This window comes from Thermobia domestica, unplaced genomic scaffold (assembly GCF_964235325.1).
Source record: "Thermobia domestica unplaced genomic scaffold, izTheDome1.hap1.1 HAP1_SCAFFOLD_444, whole genome shotgun sequence".
In the NCBI taxonomy this organism is placed as follows: domain Eukaryota; kingdom Metazoa; phylum Arthropoda; class Insecta; order Zygentoma; family Lepismatidae; genus Thermobia; species Thermobia domestica.
In genome coordinates this window covers 30,641-48,556 of record NW_027656154.1, presented here as the reverse complement: position 1 = coordinate 48,556, position 17,916 = coordinate 30,641, and the positions used below count along the sequence as shown (strand labels likewise).

The window sequence follows — 17,916 nt, the reverse complement described above, 5'->3', positions numbered from 1 at the left end:
ACTGAAAAGTGTTGATAATTCAACAAAGAAATAATTATACTATGATAATTTAATTGAAATTCATTGTAATTTGGCACATGGCAAACAGCAGTGTGGTAATTGAAGTTGAAGGAGGAGGGAAATTCCCATTCAACTCTGAACACTTTCCAGGAGCCTCGTTCCTTTCTCTTTCTAGACGGGGGAGGGAACATGGTAATGGTATCAAACCTTCATGTGTAATTACAAAAATTAAATTTATAAACAAATAAGGAATCATCAGTTTATCAGGCTTTAATTGATAATTTATTCACAAGATTCCCTATCAAAGGTGTGGTAGATGAAGTTTCTGTTCTACATGGGTCGACATTACCAACTGACATGGTCGATATGGAAAAGATGTTGTATGGTGATAGAGAGATGATACTTCTTGCTGAGTATTTCAAACCTAACTAAGAAAAATCGTTATCAGACTTAAGTCTAACAAGTAGATTGTCGATGAGAAGTTGCAGAAATCGGGTAGAAATATTATCAATTTCCACGATAGAGTGCGAACGGGAATTTCCCCTTATGAATTTACAGATGACTAATATTAGAAATACACTAAGTACTCAAACATTGTCTAACTTGTTGCTCATCAATGTTAATGACCCACCGCTAGACAAGCTCAAAGTAGACGAGCTAATTATTTCTTGGCTGAAGGATGGACATCATTCCACTGCGGATGATTTACCGCCAAAAAGTTACCAACAGGAAATAAATCCGATTTCAGATTTGTTTTAAGGTGGAAAATTACGAGTTACGGAAAATGTATACTTGTATTACTAATGGCTTATTTGTGTTATTAAACTTTGTACCTAATTTTTAATAATCTCTTCTTTGCTTTAGGTAAACTACTTTGAATAAATATTCATAATAATTGCAATTATGCATATTTGTAACTTAAATTTAACATGGTGTTTTAGTGATTACACAAATTACAATTATGAGCATACTTTATGGAGATGCTCTCACAGATGGTAACCGAGCACCTTTATACCCTATGAACAACTGATTTCTCAAGTCTTTTGTGAGAAAAATACTGTGAACTGAGAAACCATAACCTTTTCCATATTGTACAGGGATATTTTCCTGCGAATAGAAGTTTCTTGTGGAATGCGTTCAGAAATTAACACTTGAAAGAATACTCTCTTAGTACAAGTATATTTTAGGCACACCTAATTTCCTCCCACCTCGGACTGTTTCAATTTCCTCACTGACAAACACTTTACCATTTTATATCGTAAAGGTCAGATCCACTGTTATTGTAACAGAGTGGTGCTTGAGTGATTGACTAGAAATTCAAACTCCGATTAGTGACAATTTCACAGTCTTGTTTTATTACAAGTGTAAACTCTTTAGTCAGTTTAGAAGAGGCCGTGGATCGTGTTCAGAGTTGATGACGATGGATTTTGGTGAGTCAGAGTAGGTCAAAGTGGATGAGAGTGGTTCATGGTGGGTGGTGGGTCAGAGTGGTTCACCGTGGGTGGTGGGTCAGTGGGTCATGGTGGGTCGTGGGTCAGAGTGGGTCACGGTGGGTGGTGGGTCGTGGGTCAAGTTTTCATTGACCCACGCCAACTCTGAGTACGGTACCGTACAAAAGAGAGGGAAGTGCACAAGACGATTTAATTATTGGATGATAGTAAAACTAATAATTGCTTTGTCAAGACGAAGAGTTAATATGAAATTGACTGTGGCTCTTCAAATTTCGTCAAGCATCTTGTCAATAATAGCATATCATCTTTAGTGATTAGGGTTGCCCGCAAGACGAGAAATAAGGTTTCCTAGTATCAGTTCGTAATTTTTTGTCGAAATCTCATCTCATGTCTCGATTTTCGGAAAGATTTTCTCCGTCTCGTTTCGTTTTGTAAACTTATGAACTCATTTTCTTCTCTGAATTTCATCTAAAAGGTACCAGAATCCTTTATGACGAAATGAGATTAAATGGAAATAATTTTGCCTATAAACCTAAAACCGGTAACGTCTCGTTGAGGCGCTATAAGTTCTTGAATTTGCCAGAGATAATAGGTTTTATCATTCAGATTTAACCAAAGCGCCTGAAATGTCCGGCAACCCACTATACGTTGCCTAACGCAATGTCAGCATGCTGCTAGTCAGAAACGAGCACATTTGTTCCACAGTAGTAACATACACTTTTAGGACCCAGCCCGAGCAGAAGAATGCCTCACCCTCAAAACCTGGCCAAAATTACATTACGCAAATCTCGGAACTAGTAGTAGTGCTGGATAGGCATTGACCTTAGGCAGTCATATCGACATGGGTGTTTCAAATAATAGCGTCCCGCAGTCTGTGACAGGCGTCCAATGTAAGAGGTTGCCTGTGCACAAAACAGCACTTGTGTATCAGCTAGAGACAACAAAGTTGCCAGTGTTGTGTTATGTATGTCCTTCGTCGACTGAACAAGGGGGTCAGGATATATTATATATGCAAAGCTTATACTTGCTGTTGGTGTGCGTAGATGTGTGATGTGATTGCAGTGTCCTGTTGGAATGAGCGTTAAAGGTAAGCGTAGCAAAGGAAACAAAAGTATGCGTGTATTTTTGTGTTTCTAGACTTTTCTTTTGAGTGAAGCCAAGTGAAGCTCAGATGTTTCTCGTACATATGAGCCCAATATCCTCGGAGTTAGACACTACAAACAAACCTTGCTCCAATTTGCTCGGGTGTGTAAAATCGAGGGATGTTTGCGGGAAGCTGATAGTAAACAAAAATGTACGAAGTGACTGAACAACAAGGGTAAACTGTCGTATATATAGAAATATGTTGTTTTAAAGCATTATGTCATGAGAAGTGTAAATCCGAAACCAGAAACATGCTAACAGGGTCAGTTTGTAGTTGAAGTAATGAAAATAAATGAAAGTAAGGGGCGGCCGGACCCTCTGGAAGGCAAACGTTTGATATTCATTCGTTTGTTATTGTCTCGTAAACGAATAGAAATAATGAACAGTAACGTACCATGACCATAGATAATGTTAGTCGACACAAAGGAGATGGAAAAAGCACCTTCAGTATTGCCATCTGTAGATATTCAGTGTTGCTAGACTAAAGGTTTGCAAAGAAAGCTGGAGTAAGGTATTGAGTAGACAAATGAAACCAACGGCATTTCATAACAGAGTATATTATACGTCAAATGTGTGTTCGACTTTGCAAATAATGCTCTCATTGTGTTTGTAATAAAATAGTTGTGACATAAAATCTATTCAAACTAACTAAAAGCATGTACAATTGAAACGATTGGAAATTGAAACCCTAATGATCACAAATTGTGCATGAAGGAGTAAATAGAAGACTATATGTGATTTCAGCACGTACATTGCCATACAAATCGCAATGACAGACCTCAGCAATACAACAACAGTGTGTTGTGTGTATAACAGAGTTATGACTTACAGTATCGGTAATTATGATAATCGTAATGTGACGAACAGTATAGGTCATTAATGCTGAATGGGTATCTTCTTTTCGTTTCAGACATGGCGTATCACATATCAAGACGAAAACTTGTCCACGTTTTACGAGCCACTGCAGGACGCAGGTCTGCAAAAAAGAAGCACCTTGTCACGTTCCTGAGGGAGGAAACAGCAGCGAAACTAGCAGAAGAAGCGAAGCGAACTGTGAATGAGTTTTGCTACCAATTATTTCAGAAGTGGTTGAACAATGCGTTAGTGTTAGTGCTTCGACCCGACAGTGCAGCTGAGCCTGAACCTTCTTCGTCAATAGAAGGAAGGGGAACGCCGCATACAGGCTTCGCGGCGAGCAGCGAGCGCTCGAAGCGGAGAAAGACGGAGTCATTACGATCGTCGGCATAAAGTGGTGAGTGTCTCGTATATGCGGCTGCTATGAAATACAGAGAGGAGGGTAAGTTGGAAAAGACCAAACTGCTGCATGAAATGGAAAAATCATCAACCAGGGCCGCCAAAATGAGGAGGGCTTGGAAGCAGTCACAACAGACCACTGCAAAGTGTTATACTGCGGACGAAGCTCTGGCGTTGCTCCTTGAAGGAAATCTGACACGCCATCAGTACCAGTTGCTGCGAAACGGCGCAAAGAACTTATCATGTGATATATATCCTGCATATAATCGTGTGCTTGACGCAAAAAAAGCGCGCTACCCAGAACTGATCGACGTTACCGAGTCCAAGGCGGAGGTGTCCCTGAAATCGCTGATAGACCACACAGCTGCATGAATTGTACAAACACAGGAGCCTGTGTTAGAAAGAATTCCAGCAAAATATAGTATGTCACTTCAGCTCATCACCAAATGCGGATGCGATGGTACTACTGGACACGCTGAATACAAACAAGTTGCACAAGAGGAGGGCTTTCCAGACACTGACATTGTGTTCACGTCAATTGTACCAATTCAACTGTTCTATGAAAGGAAGGGATTACGAGTCGTAGTGTGGCGGAATCAGCGGCCATCATCCCAGAAATTCTGCCGGACCTTAAGTTTGCAGTTTAAGAGGGAAACAACTGAACTGATACGACAAGAATTTGAATGTATGCAGGGACAAATACGAGAACTGACACCTAGTCAAATTACCATCGCAGGAAAGGTATCTAAGGTCACACACAGCCTGCATTTCACAATGGTTGACGGCAAAGTCTGTAACGCGATTACTCAAACAAAATCAGCACAGAACTGCTATGTCTGTGGCGCAACGCCAAAGGAGATGAACACATTGAAACCTGACAATCTTGGCTTCGGACTGTCTCCTCTTCATACATGAATCCGTTTATGGAGTGGCTGCTTCATGTTGCATACTGCTTGGATCTTCGAAGATGGCAAATTCGTAAAGAACACAAACCGATCATGAAGAAGAAGCAAGCCGACATCCAGGCTAGGGCTGATCATCGATTAACCAAGGCAAGGCGAAAGCGGTACTTCAAATGACGGAAACACTGTCCGTCGTTTCTTTCAACATCCTGATAAGGTTGCACTCATAACAGGTCTGAACCGGGATCTTATCGAGAAGTGTGCTGTGTTACTTCACGCTTTATCATGTGGGCTGGAAATAGATCCACGTAAATTTGATGCTTGGTCAAATGATATACTGGAACTGTACCTTCAACACTATTCGTGGTTCTACATGCCCGCTTCAGTGTATAAAGTTCCTACTCATGGATCCGCAATTATGAGTCACTGCATATTACCGATTGGGCAAATGTCCGAAGAGGCCCAGGAGGCCCGAAACAAGCATATCAAACAGTACAGGGAACATCATTCTCGTAAGTGCACATGAGGGGACACGTTGCGAGATGTATTTCTGCGATTCCTGGTCACAGGTGATCCCAAAATCTCGACGCTTCTCATAACACAGAAGCATATGAAAAAGCAACGGTCTCCAGCTGTACTCATGCTTTTGAAAGATATAGAGGCTCCGCACACACAGTCTTCTGATGATCAGTTCGAATAACTGGTTAAAGACTATTAACTGCCTATCTGTCACGTTGGTTATTGTTTTGAACAAAATACTTGTTTTTTTTATGTAGAATGTAACACGGACTGAGGAGTGTGCACATTTTGCAACGAACGTGGTACATATTTCAGTTAGAAAATATCTATATGTTTACTTTATATATATACTATATACTATAGTACATATTTCAGTGACTACATGTCTTATTTGTTTCCACAATCCGCCATATTGCATCCGCCACATTGGATCCGCCATTTTGCATTTTTTCATTTGGATATCAGATTCGTATTCAGCGACCCCCAAACCCTTTATTTACCCAATTTCAGCTCCATGGCTTGATTTTTCTTTTTTCTGTCCGCCATATTGGGTCCGCCATTTTGAAGTTTTTAATTTGGATATCAGAATCGTACTCAGCGACCTCACAAACCTTTATATGTCAAGTTTCATGGACATGGAACCACATCTTCCTATTTTGGCCACATTTTCAGGGTTTCTGGACCACTGTGCATGGCAACCAAACGGAGGCAGTGATTTTTCTTCTGTTCTCTAATGCTCAGATCCGCCTCTTCAGTTTCGGCATCTGAAGACTTTAACCGAAACAAGCTATCATCATCGCCTTTTATTTTTCTTTAGCCTTTTCCATCATCCTTTATTTTCGATAACTGTTTCGATAATTCAGAGGCAGTGAATATGATCAAATACAAAAAAAAAAAAAAAAAAAAAAAAAAACAATACTATACCAGAGATATAAACATAGACGGTACGCAATATTGTCGTACTTCACACATACGTACTACCTTGCTTCCTGGCAACTTAAAGCGACTGTTTTCCTTTATCCTAAAGGGCATATTCGTGGGACGTTAAACTGAAATTTAAAGCGACTGTTGTACCCCCAATGAGCAGTAAGTTCACAAGCAAAATTCCTTCCATTTGACAATCTGTCAGTTCTCCATATTCAGCATAAATGTACCCGAATACACTGTAAGTCACAGCTTAGTTCAATGCAGTACTATTAGAAGTGTAAACGATGCTACCCACTTCCTTCTTATATTCCTCCACCCTAGTTGCATGATCATCTTTAAATTTAAGAAGGCAATATTAATTGGAGCAGACGGAATATATCTAATATTGTAGTGATATTATCCAGCTTTCTCAGAAAGTTAGTAAACAGATCTCGGTTTACATTGTAACGAAGAAATTGTATTGTAGAGACATGGACAGGAAAATATCTATCCCAACTGAAGAAGTTATTTTTCGGTATTTTTTTTCAATCTTCCCTCTAGAACTGTATCTAGTCGAAGGAGAGGAAGAGCAAGAGGAGAAAGAAAAAAAAGCCGATAGATTGGTTTGCCCGCTGGAAGTATTCGGTGACCACTGACACACTTTTCTCCGCAAAATTACCACACATAGTCTTAGGCTCAAAGCACTCAGAAACAGTTTCTGCCTTTGTTCTTGGTCCCCAGGAGCGCGCCGGCATTTTCTGCTCCAACAAACAAAGAGGTAATTACAGTATTGTCAAGGAGAAAAAGAGGGGGAACGAAAATAGATGTGGAAGGAGAAAAAGAAGGGGACACAATGCATGAGAGTGAGAAGATACATTCCCAGTATGTGACCTGCGCAGGGAGGGAGAGAGGAAGGTAACTTTGATACTCACCATCCTCTGAGCAATGCAATCTCCCATTGCTGTAAGCTGTTACATGAGAGCGGCTTCTGAGCCGCACAAAGGATATATGTTTGAAATTGAAAGACAACAAGGTATAGGTCGGCTCTCGTGCACTTTATGTATACCTCAACTGCTAGAAAGTAGCGTTGAACAAAGGGTAGACCACAACACGACCACACAGGGAGAGCGTAATAACTAGTTCGTGACCCATACAAGAGAATTACCCTAATATCTCTTGAAGCATTGAAAATAACCCGTTGATTAAATGCAGATGATATAAAAGTATAACGGAAATTTCATTTCACAAACAAATATTGGAGTTGCGTACTAGAAAAAAAAAAACTATTACACAATACTACAATATCTTAACATGTAGTACTTCATTTTACAGTATTTTATATTCTTTCGGTGTTGAAAACTCTTTTTCAGCAACTAGGATGTATGAGACGTACTCATGGAATTTAAGGTAGGGTTTGAACTATGAGTGGTTCTACAGACTATTAAAGAAGGGGGAAAAAGGCAAGAATTTAAATCATTATTAATCTTTTCGCTAGATTCCTTCCATGTTCTGGGTCAAAGTGAGGAACAACAAAATAAGATGAGAAAGGTCATCTCGTCTTAAAGAAATAGTTTTAAATCATAAACTATTACCAATAATATTTTCAGAGCCGCATTAAAGTCAGACAAAATCTATCTTCACTTCATAAGCTTTTTAAAATTTAATAATAATAATTGTTTATTTATTACTAGTAGAAAAGACCTTCCTCCTACGGGGTCAACGATATGCAATGTGGAATACAAGTGATCCACTTGGATTGTCTATATTAAGGGGCTTCTGAGATACTCTATGATTCTGAACCCTCTGCTGGCCCCATGGGATACGCATTATAAATACTTCAAATAGCCTTCGGTTTCTAAAGCGTGTCACGCTAAGAGTGAGGCAAACCGACGGTGTGAATTTGTATGAAGGACAAACAAAAAACAGCTCAAGATAAAAGAAGGAACAAGCGTTGAAGAATACATTCTTTGAGTAGTAGATTGATACATTTTCAGGAACTGAAATAATATAAGTTATTCACCATCCAGAAAATCAACCCATCAGTTACTACGATGAAAGATTAAAAACTAATATTGCAAACTATCGACATTCAGTATATATATATATGTATATATATAAAGAGACCAGTACTTCGGGAATGGGCAAAAATTTTCGGGTCTGGTTCACTACATAAGAAGGTAGAAAAATAACAGGCAAAATAATCGACAGAATAGAGTGAACCAATTAATACAACGCGAGATCAACTAAAACAAGCACACACACATATAATTTCATCCTTCTTGTATCTAAAAAGCCAACGTTAAATAATTTACAATACATGCCTATCATGTAACTTGGCCAATTTAGGCAAATTGGACTTTGGGAATTAAATACTGTCCCCAATGGGAACTTTGCCCAGTTCAGGTATGACCTAGGAACCCGGAACAAGCCATTGCGATCAGTTTCCTGAGAGCTTTTAAACATATTAAAATTTCATGTTTCTACTCGTATCTATTATGGTTCTCGAGTTGAAAAGCGCTAGACAGACAGACAGACAAATAGACAGCTTATTGTATTATTAATAGAGATGCTATTAAGCCAGTACTGACTTTGAATAATGTAAACAATTATTTTTTCTTATCAGTTATCAGCGATACTGGTGCGGAGGAGGCGGCAAATTATTTAGAGCACAGGGGCGCATAATATATAAATACGGACCAGCCCTGATACTTACTGATCTGACGTAATGCCCAATCCCTTATCCTTCTCTTGCAACTGACAATCATCTGCTCAAGTTCCATTACTTCACATCTCCCCTAAAATAACAATTGCGCACTTGTTCCATGAACCCCTCATAGACGCTCCTCGTGCATATATAAACACATATATATAAAGCATGAGAAGTAATGTATAATTTAAACAAATGCAACACTTCTCCATTGTCCTGTATTAGTGACCCAGGGAGCCCCCAAAAATTTAAAAATTACTGAAAACATTATCACCATAAAAATTTAAAAAACATGACATGAGTCACTTCTATATAATCATGGACCATTTTGAACATGTTGAGAGAAAGCCATCATAGATTTTTTTTGATAAGGCGCCCTTGTATTTTCCCGCTCCAGGGCCCCAATGGTCTTAATCCGGCCCTGTATATTTTCTATACGAAGAAAAAAAACAACGGTGCTGTAAATTGTAAATTATTATTTAATTTCAAGTTATGGCATCATTTGAGATTTTGATTTAGCTGAATACTTTAATTTTAGCAAAATTATAAAGCAAAGTGGGAAATCAGGCAAGTTTCAAGGGTTGAACTACGAAAAATGTTAAAGGCTGTTTTCACAATATCATGGGCATGTAATGCTGATCTGGGATTAGCTGATTGTATTGTCGGTACTCGACGTGTTATCGTCCTCTGTTCCGTTACTCCCATATGCGAGGAGTGCGTGACGTGTGCCTTTTTCTAGAAGCAGAATCTGCAATAAAATAGGAAGTTTCCATTTAAAATTTTCAAGTTGGCCCCTGGGGCCCTATGATGGGACCCCTGGAGCTACTTGTTGTTCACAGAATTTTATAGGCCCCTGACATGGGTGCGTTCTTGAGTAACTAGATTTGTCATATTTTTTTTTTTTTTTGTCATTTCGGAAATATTTCAGATCGCAAAGCTAGAGGACGTCGGTACGATGATATTCATTATTTTTGCGATTACAGAGCCATCTAGTAGAATAACAAAAAATGTACTCCCAGAAAAAGTTGGTTATTTTTGGTCGCAGAATCCGAATCTGCAATAAAAATAGGGGCTTTCTATTTAAAATTTTAAAGTTGCCCCCTCCTCCTTTCCTTAGGGAGGGGGAGGGCAACTTCGTTTTATGGTCGCTGAATAGATCTTTTTTAAATATTGCATACGTGTTTCGCGGTTTTTGAATCTCAAGTGTGTTTCTCGAGATATTCTACTGTCCCGACCTTTTTGTTACAGTATATACCGCTACTTACGATATGAGGCGGAGGGCTTATTAAAAAAATCACCGTCCAGGGCCAACCGGGAAATTTCCCGGTTTCCCGCCTGGCCAGTACGGCCCTGTTTTTGGCAGTTCTAAACGTTCTTTGAGGCTTGAGTATTAGGGGGGGACTTTCGCAAGATTGTGCCAAATACTCTGCCGGACGATAAACAGATACAATACGGACGGTTGACGTCACGAACTAAACAAGAATGTGTGTGAAATGAGAGTGTTCATTACGTAAGCACGCAAGAAACCTTTTGGAGGCTAGTACGCGACAATATTTGTTAATTGCCTACAGTACGTTTTATAAAATGAAAAGTAACTTTGTTGGCTTAGTTCCAAGCCGTTTGCAGAAAAATATATGGTATTCATCTTTTGACATTACCTCACACCCATTGCAGGCAGACCAGTCTGCATGATTCCATATCACGATGCCAAGAGTACGGGTCACATCATTAATTCAGCATGGTAGCTACGGCAGTAGGATTTATCCGAGCAGAAAAACCAGGATTATCAGGTAATATGTTACCTAACCTTTGCTTTGAACAAGTGGCGTTTGGTCATGCTTAATGGTTGATTTGTTGATTTACCACACAAATATTCCATACCAAATGCTAATAACATTTAGAAAAATGATATAACACCTTTTTATGTATGTATGTGAAAAACGTATCTTGAAACGTTATGGAATCCATTGCGTAACAACACATAATTATGCACAATTAAAAGAGATTCTGTTGAATTCAAGTAGACGATGTTAAAGATATTTGTGAAAATAAGAGAAATCCGAATTACAGTAGTAAAATTCTTCACCAAATTTGTGATCGACTCTGATTTTCAGACCAAACATGCTCCCTTATCAAACAATAAATTTTAATTACTGCACTGGTTAAAATTAGCGGTGCAAATCTGTTTCAATATTAGGGGAATGGGTCAAACCGTTTCCATACTTTTTTTAAGCGATGTTCAAAATATTTATGAAGTTGAAAAACAATGCTGTGGAGGATCAGGGGAGCAGCTTGAACATTGGGAGGCGAGCAGATTTGAGGCTTATTCTGGGAAGGGGGATAAGACTCATATTAGGTAGATGAATCCAATTTCTGAGGTGAACCTGTTGTATAATATATGTAGTTGAATTGGCAGTCGGACACAAATCACATTTCTCTCTCTCTCTCTCTAAAAAAAAGAAAAAAAAAATCAAATCGGATTATTGGGGAGAGAGCCACCCCAGTTCCAAGATTGGGGCGACATGTCCCCCTCATCCTCCTGGGATTTGCGCCTCTGGTCAAGATCAAACAATCTATACTCACAGTAAAGAGTACATTGTCAAAAATAACAACAACAAGAAAACTGGAAGTATTAACTTGAAACAGACTCGCTTATACTTACAAAGTGCACTTTGGAGAGAGTGCATTTAATTAGCGAAAAGTTAGAATTACCTCTTAATTGAAAACTTTGTACCTTACACAGCAATATCACGAGCCAAAAGATGGCCATCAAAGAAAGAGCCTAAAATTGTCTTCTCTAGTTGAAAATAAGTAAAATAATATTCTGGCCTCATTTTTAATTCATACTTCTTGTCGGAAGATGGCAGTAAAGACAAAAATTGTCCTCGTACGACGAAAATGAAAAGTATCATTTGCCGGAGCCACAAGGAAAAGCAAGGTCCCGTTTAAAAACAATAACACTGCTGCCAAATGTAAACAACAAGGACAGAAGTATGAAAATAGGGAATAATAATAATAATAATAATAAACTCACTTTCAGCAGTAATAGAAATAGTAGCAGTAGTAGAAGTAGGAAGAACTTCTCTAAAATGCACACTTTTTAAGGAAATAACAGGAGGTTCACAGATCGTTGTTTTGTATGTTCTTACTACATATAACTAGCTTGTTTCTTTTTAGTTTGTTTTCTGTTTTTTTCTTCTTTCTTTCTTTATCAAAGAGCATCTTCTTCTTCCCGGGATGAGAGAAAGAAAAAGGAAAGAAAATACCTATTCTCTCAAGAGAAGCGAAAGAAAGTAAAGGGAAGTGCAAGCACAGTTACTGAGAAACTTTCCTCCCTTGTTTCTTGGTGGTTTCAGTATGTGGTTTTTGTAGAGTCGAAAGAAAACCTCGTCGTCCTAAGCTTAATGGAAACATCCCAATGAGAGAAACTTGTTGTCGTCACAGAGGAGCAGGGTACGGGGAGTACGGAGGGAGACGGCAGTTCTCTATCTCAACCAGTTGGAATCTTTCTTTTTTTGTTTCTTTCTTTAGTCCTCTAAAACGTCTTCCTTTTCTTATCCTTGCTTGTGTGTGTATGTTCCTCTCTCAGTTCGTCTCTTTATCTATCTCTGGTATTTTTATTCTTCTCTCTCTTTGCGTTTTTCTTCTATCTATCTACTCACTCAAGTTCTTTTGTGTCGTGCTACGAACGAACAAAACGTACAGTGCATCCACCATACTGTTTCCGTCACTGGAAGACAACGAAAGACTGACTGAATGACCACCTGGGACTGGAGTTGATCGGTTCCGAGGAAGGAAAACTCTACTATTTCTTAGAGATTTTCTTTGTTTTTTTACTCTATTCCCTCGTTCTTCTCATTAAAAAAATATATCAGAAAAAAAAACGACTAGGAGCGATATTGAAATGAGATTGATCTATTTATTCTTTCCGAAAGTAAAATTGGAGAATTGATTTTAATATTGAAATCTTTGGTTCAAGTATCCCAAAGGAAGTACTTAAAAGTACGGTACCGTACTTGGGATGTGTAAACAAAAACAGCAACAGCCCATTTATCTTTGCTTCAAAATGTCTTTAATCTTGCCCGTAGTTGCAGTCGTACACATAAAACGCGTACGTTCTTTGTATGTCTTAGGTCTATCCATTATATGTTAAAATAATAGGAAAAAAACGTTTTACAACGCAATCTAAGAAAAAAATCAAGAACTCTTTTAAAACGTCCTAAATTTTATAACTAACTAACTCTATGGGCTATGGAACCCGGAGGTTCAATGCCGCGTTCACAAAAGCTCTCCACTGACTTCTATCCTTAGCTAACTGCATCCAGTTTCTACTTTGTATTCATATCTCTGCGAGATCCATCTTAATATTGTCCTCCCATCTGCGCCTAGGTCTTCCTAATGGTCGTTTTCCGATTTGTCTTCCAGTCAAGACTTTGGAACCGTTCCTACTTTCTTCCATTCTAGCTACATGACCTGCCCACCTAAGCCTCCTAGACTTGACGACCCTAACAATGTTGGGTAAACCATATAAATTATGTAGTTCTTCGTTATGAAGTTTCCGCCATTCCCCATTCCCGTTTCTCCTGGGTCCGAATATTCGTCTCAGGATTCTGTTCTCAAATACTTTCAGTCTATGTTCTTCCCTCAGTGTAAGCGACCATGTTTCGCATCCATATATAACAACAGGCATGATTATCGATTTATATATTTTAAGCTTCAAACTCGACAGAATTCGCGACGACAAGAGATTTTGAACCGAATAGTAACACGAATTCCCTGCTTTTAGTCGACATTTAATTTCTTCGTGGATATGATTTTCCTCTGTTAATATTGATCCTAGATATTTGAAACTATCCACTTTATCAAAAGTATTATTTAATATTTTAACGCATCCATAATTTGCTGTATTCCGGTCCCGACGCACTTCCATGTATTTCGTTTTCTCTCCATTTACTTCTAAACCCATGTCCCAGCAAGCGTTTAATAAGATCTCTGCGTTTCTTTCTATTGTTCTCCTATCATCCCCTATTAAATTTACATCATCAGCATATGCCATAGCCTGGTGAATACCGTTCAACTGTAGGCCCTGGTTGCTATCGTTGATTTTCCTTATAGCGTATTCCAGAACAAAGTTAAATAATAATGGCGACAACGCCTTGTTTCAGGCCATTTTCGACGTAAAAGCTCGTGGACAAAATTTTTCCTACCCGGACTTTACTTTGGGATTCATTTAAACATATCTTAATTAATCTAATTAGCTTTCTCGGTATTACAAGTTCTGTAAGAACGTTGTATAATGTTTCTCTCCTAACCGAGTCGTACGCCTTTCTAAAATCAATAAATAGTTGATGTACCGGGGTATTGTATTCCCACTTTTTTTTTCGAGTATTTGGCGAATGGTAAATATTTGGTCGATAGTTGACCGATTTCGTCTAAATCCGCACTGATAATCTCTAATAATTTCATCTGCGTATGGGATCAATCTTGCTAATAGAATATTTCAAAGGATTTTATAGGATGTTGACAAAAGAGAAATGCCTCGATAATTATTACAGTCAGTTTTGTCGCCTTTCTTGTGAATTGGAACAATGATTGATTCTTTCCACTCTTGTGGCAATTCTTCCTTGTTCCAGATAAGGAGGATGAGTTTGTGTATCATGTTCCACAATTTTTCGCCTCCAGCTAAAATTAACTCAGCCGGAATTTCATCTACACCCGAAGATTTGTGTTTGTTTAATTTCTTTAGTATATAGCGGTTTCTTCTTCAATTCGGTTGGGTTCTGGAATATACGGTTCTGCGGTGTGTATCTCCTTTTCTCCACGCACACTAGTTTTTGGTTGCTTGTTAAGCAAATAATCGAAGAAATCTTTCCATCTATTTAAGATGCTATCCGTACCAGTGAGAACTGTACCGTCAGATTTCTTTAATATATAAGCACGAGGTTGTTAGCCTTTCTTAACCTTTAGGACACGAAATAACTATATTTAGTTACCTAAAAATAAGGCTTGGGATACGAAGTAACTATTTATAGATACCTTGCAGTTTGCCCACTAAACCTGATTGTTTTTTTAACTTTCTGGATATCACATATATGCACTTGCATGTGTTTTATTCAGGGGACATACTAGGCAACTGCAGAAATTGGCGCCGTATCCCAGGCTTTATTTTTTAAAAAGGCTCCGTAATTAAAAGGTTAAATTCGCTGATTCCTTTATACATGTCCCGGATGTTTTTATTTTTACTATTCTCTTCAAGTTCCTTAATTTTAGCTTTCAAAAAATCGCGTTTCTTTGTTCTAAAAGTTTTGGACGTTTCCCGCCTGATATCTGCGAAATTTTGTGTAGTTATTTCATTTGGATTTTGTAGCCAGCGTAATTTATCCTGTTTTCTCTTCTCTGCTAGTTTAATGCATTCCTGGTCGAACCAAGGTTTGTTCCTACGTATTTCCGCGTGTCTCAATTTTTCTTTTGCTGAAATGTTAATGCTATCTCTAATTTCAATCCAAGTATCCTCAACACTAGTGCATTCCGAATCTTCTAAAGCCGAGAATCTATTAGAAAGTTCAATCTGGTATTCCTCTCTTACCTGGATCTCTTCTAATTTCTTTAAATTGAATCTCTCCGTTTTCGAACAATACAGGTATTGACTTAGTTTCTTCATTATTTATTCTTAATTTCTTTTCACTTATACCTGAAACTCGGAACAGACAGAAGCAAATAAATGCATTATCTTAAGAAATTAAAATGTCATACTTGATCGATGCTGGCGTATATAGCTACTTTTGGACCACCCTGTAGTTCTGTGGAACGTCTACGGTAACAGTGTATGGAGAATTTCACTAAGTGGCGGATTCAAGCTTCCAAGTTTATATTGTTTCAGGAGTTTTGAACACATATTTTAATATCTTTTTTTTTTTATTGTCTTGCATAGCTAATATATGGTTTAAAAGGCGGTTAAACTCGGAAATATCCTTTGCATACGCCACTGGCGTTCGATATATACACTGCTCTTCTAATCTTGTAATATTACTTTTAGAACAATCAAATGAGCGACGAAAGTATACAAATAAAATATAAAAACAAACACTGTTTCCTTTCTTCTGTAAAATTGAACACATGGTTTGATTACACTGAAAAACGTTTCCAGTTTTATTTATACACGAACAAATATCTGTACTGACAGTATTTTGAATCAGTATTGTGTGACCAGCAAACATTTGTCTATATTTACTGTTTTTTTTTCCAATTTTGAAATTACTGTATTGTCCCACGAGTCTAAACCATTACAATTGACACTGTCGTCTTCATTGCTGTGTATTACAGCAATTAATTTGCATGTTTAAACACATTCACAATGTTGTTATTTTTAAAAAAGTAGCTTACAAGAGAAACACAGTGACACATTGAAATCTGAATTTAATCCATTCCAGAATTTCGTTTGAGTTTCAAGAATTTTTATCCCGATTGGAATAAACCGTTCCTCGGCCCTAGGCTCTCGAACTTTCGAAATGATTCTACCAGAAAATACACAAGAGTTTAAGGTCAAATACTATATTAACAAAAAAATAATAATATTTCAGTGAAAAATGTAAATTAATAACATCAAAACTACATCAACCTGCATTTATACAAATGTATCAATGTGTAAAAATATACAAACCTATACCTATAAAAGCAGATCATTGCTTGGAAGTAGTGCTCTCAAACGGGTCGGGTCGGGTTGTCGGGTCGGGTCAGTCGGGTCAGCTCGGGTCAGGTTATTCGGGTCGGGTCAATCGGGTCAGCTCGGGTCGGGTTATCGGGTCGGGTCAATCGGATCGGGTTGTCAGGTCGGGTTGTCGGGTCGGGTCATTCGGGTCAACTCACTTTGGTCAACTGAGTTTAGGTTGAGCTTAAACTCGGCTGGAGTCGAAAGCTGCTGTTTTTCACTAGCTGCCTAATTAAAAATAGCAATTTTCAATTGATTTTATAAAAGCCATAAATCTATTTTGAACACTTGCAGCTAGTGTTTTTATGGTAAATGCTTATTTTTGTATTTGTGTGTACTTTAATTTGTAAATGTAGAAGATTGATTTTACCAATCGACTGTAATATTAATATCTACGCCAATATGGAGTCTGGATTTAGAACAAAACTAGAAGTTGTTTAACACGTTGCTGCCAATGGTGAATTCTGTTGTTCACCGGTAGAGTGCCAAGCGTACTTACTTACATTATTCTTGTTTTGTTCATATTTTTAAAACATAATATTAATATTGAAACATAATCTGAGGCATGGTAGTGAATCCGCGTGAATAAAAGTTGGGGGTCCAATCGGACCTACGTGTGTATATTTTGTTTATGGGCAAGGGGATAAATTACAGTTGAACTGGCAACTCTGTTAGAAAGTTATTTGTTTATTACTACATGTGCAGAAGTGAGAAGTGTGGATATATTCATCTTGCTTTTAGTGCTAATAAGTAATATCTTTGTGCAATGAAAAACGAAGAAATATGCGCAGAACTCGATCTCATTAGTAATAGCAGTGTAGTGATCTAGACTTTTCTGATAATTCAGCAAATGACAGGGACACTGACATCTTGTGAAAATAAATTAGAATAAATAATGAATCCATTGTTAAACTTTTTAACATGTCACTGAAAAAGCAAAACATAGGTCCGATCGGGTCTACAAAAGCAACAAATGCTTGTTACTTGGTATTTAGCGCCCCTAGCGGCGTTAATAATCAATATCAAAGACCAAAACCTACATGTGTAATAAAAACACTACAGTTCAATAACAGTAGAGACAGGATTTAACAATACAAGTACTCTAACGTCAATTCGACGAATTAGAAATTGTGGGTCCGATCGGACCTACAAGAACATTTTCTTAGATCACTCCAGTAGGTCCGATCGGACCCACATGGCACCTAACGTGTTAAGCAAGGGTAAAACAAAGATTGGATATGGAAGACCAAGCCCAAGCAGGGCTGCGGTGGCTCAGTGGTAGAGAGTTCATCTCTGGTGCATGGTGTCCATGGTTCGATCCCAGCT

General features: G+C 38.1%; 1 protein-coding gene across 1 annotated transcript in view; it reads left to right on the top strand.

The window, feature by feature from the left end:
* Positions 1–5,123: 5,123 nt before the first annotated feature.
* Positions 5,124–17,916, top strand: part of LOC145676865 (uncharacterized) — a gene marked incomplete at its 3' end in the record, with an annotated part of 38,898 nt that continues 26,105 nt past the window's right edge. The window contains exon 1 of the mRNA XM_081747657.1: positions 5,124–5,262. Coding sequence (XP_081603783.1) covers positions 5,124–5,262 — 139 coding nt within the window. The remainder of the gene's footprint in view (positions 5,263–17,916) is intronic.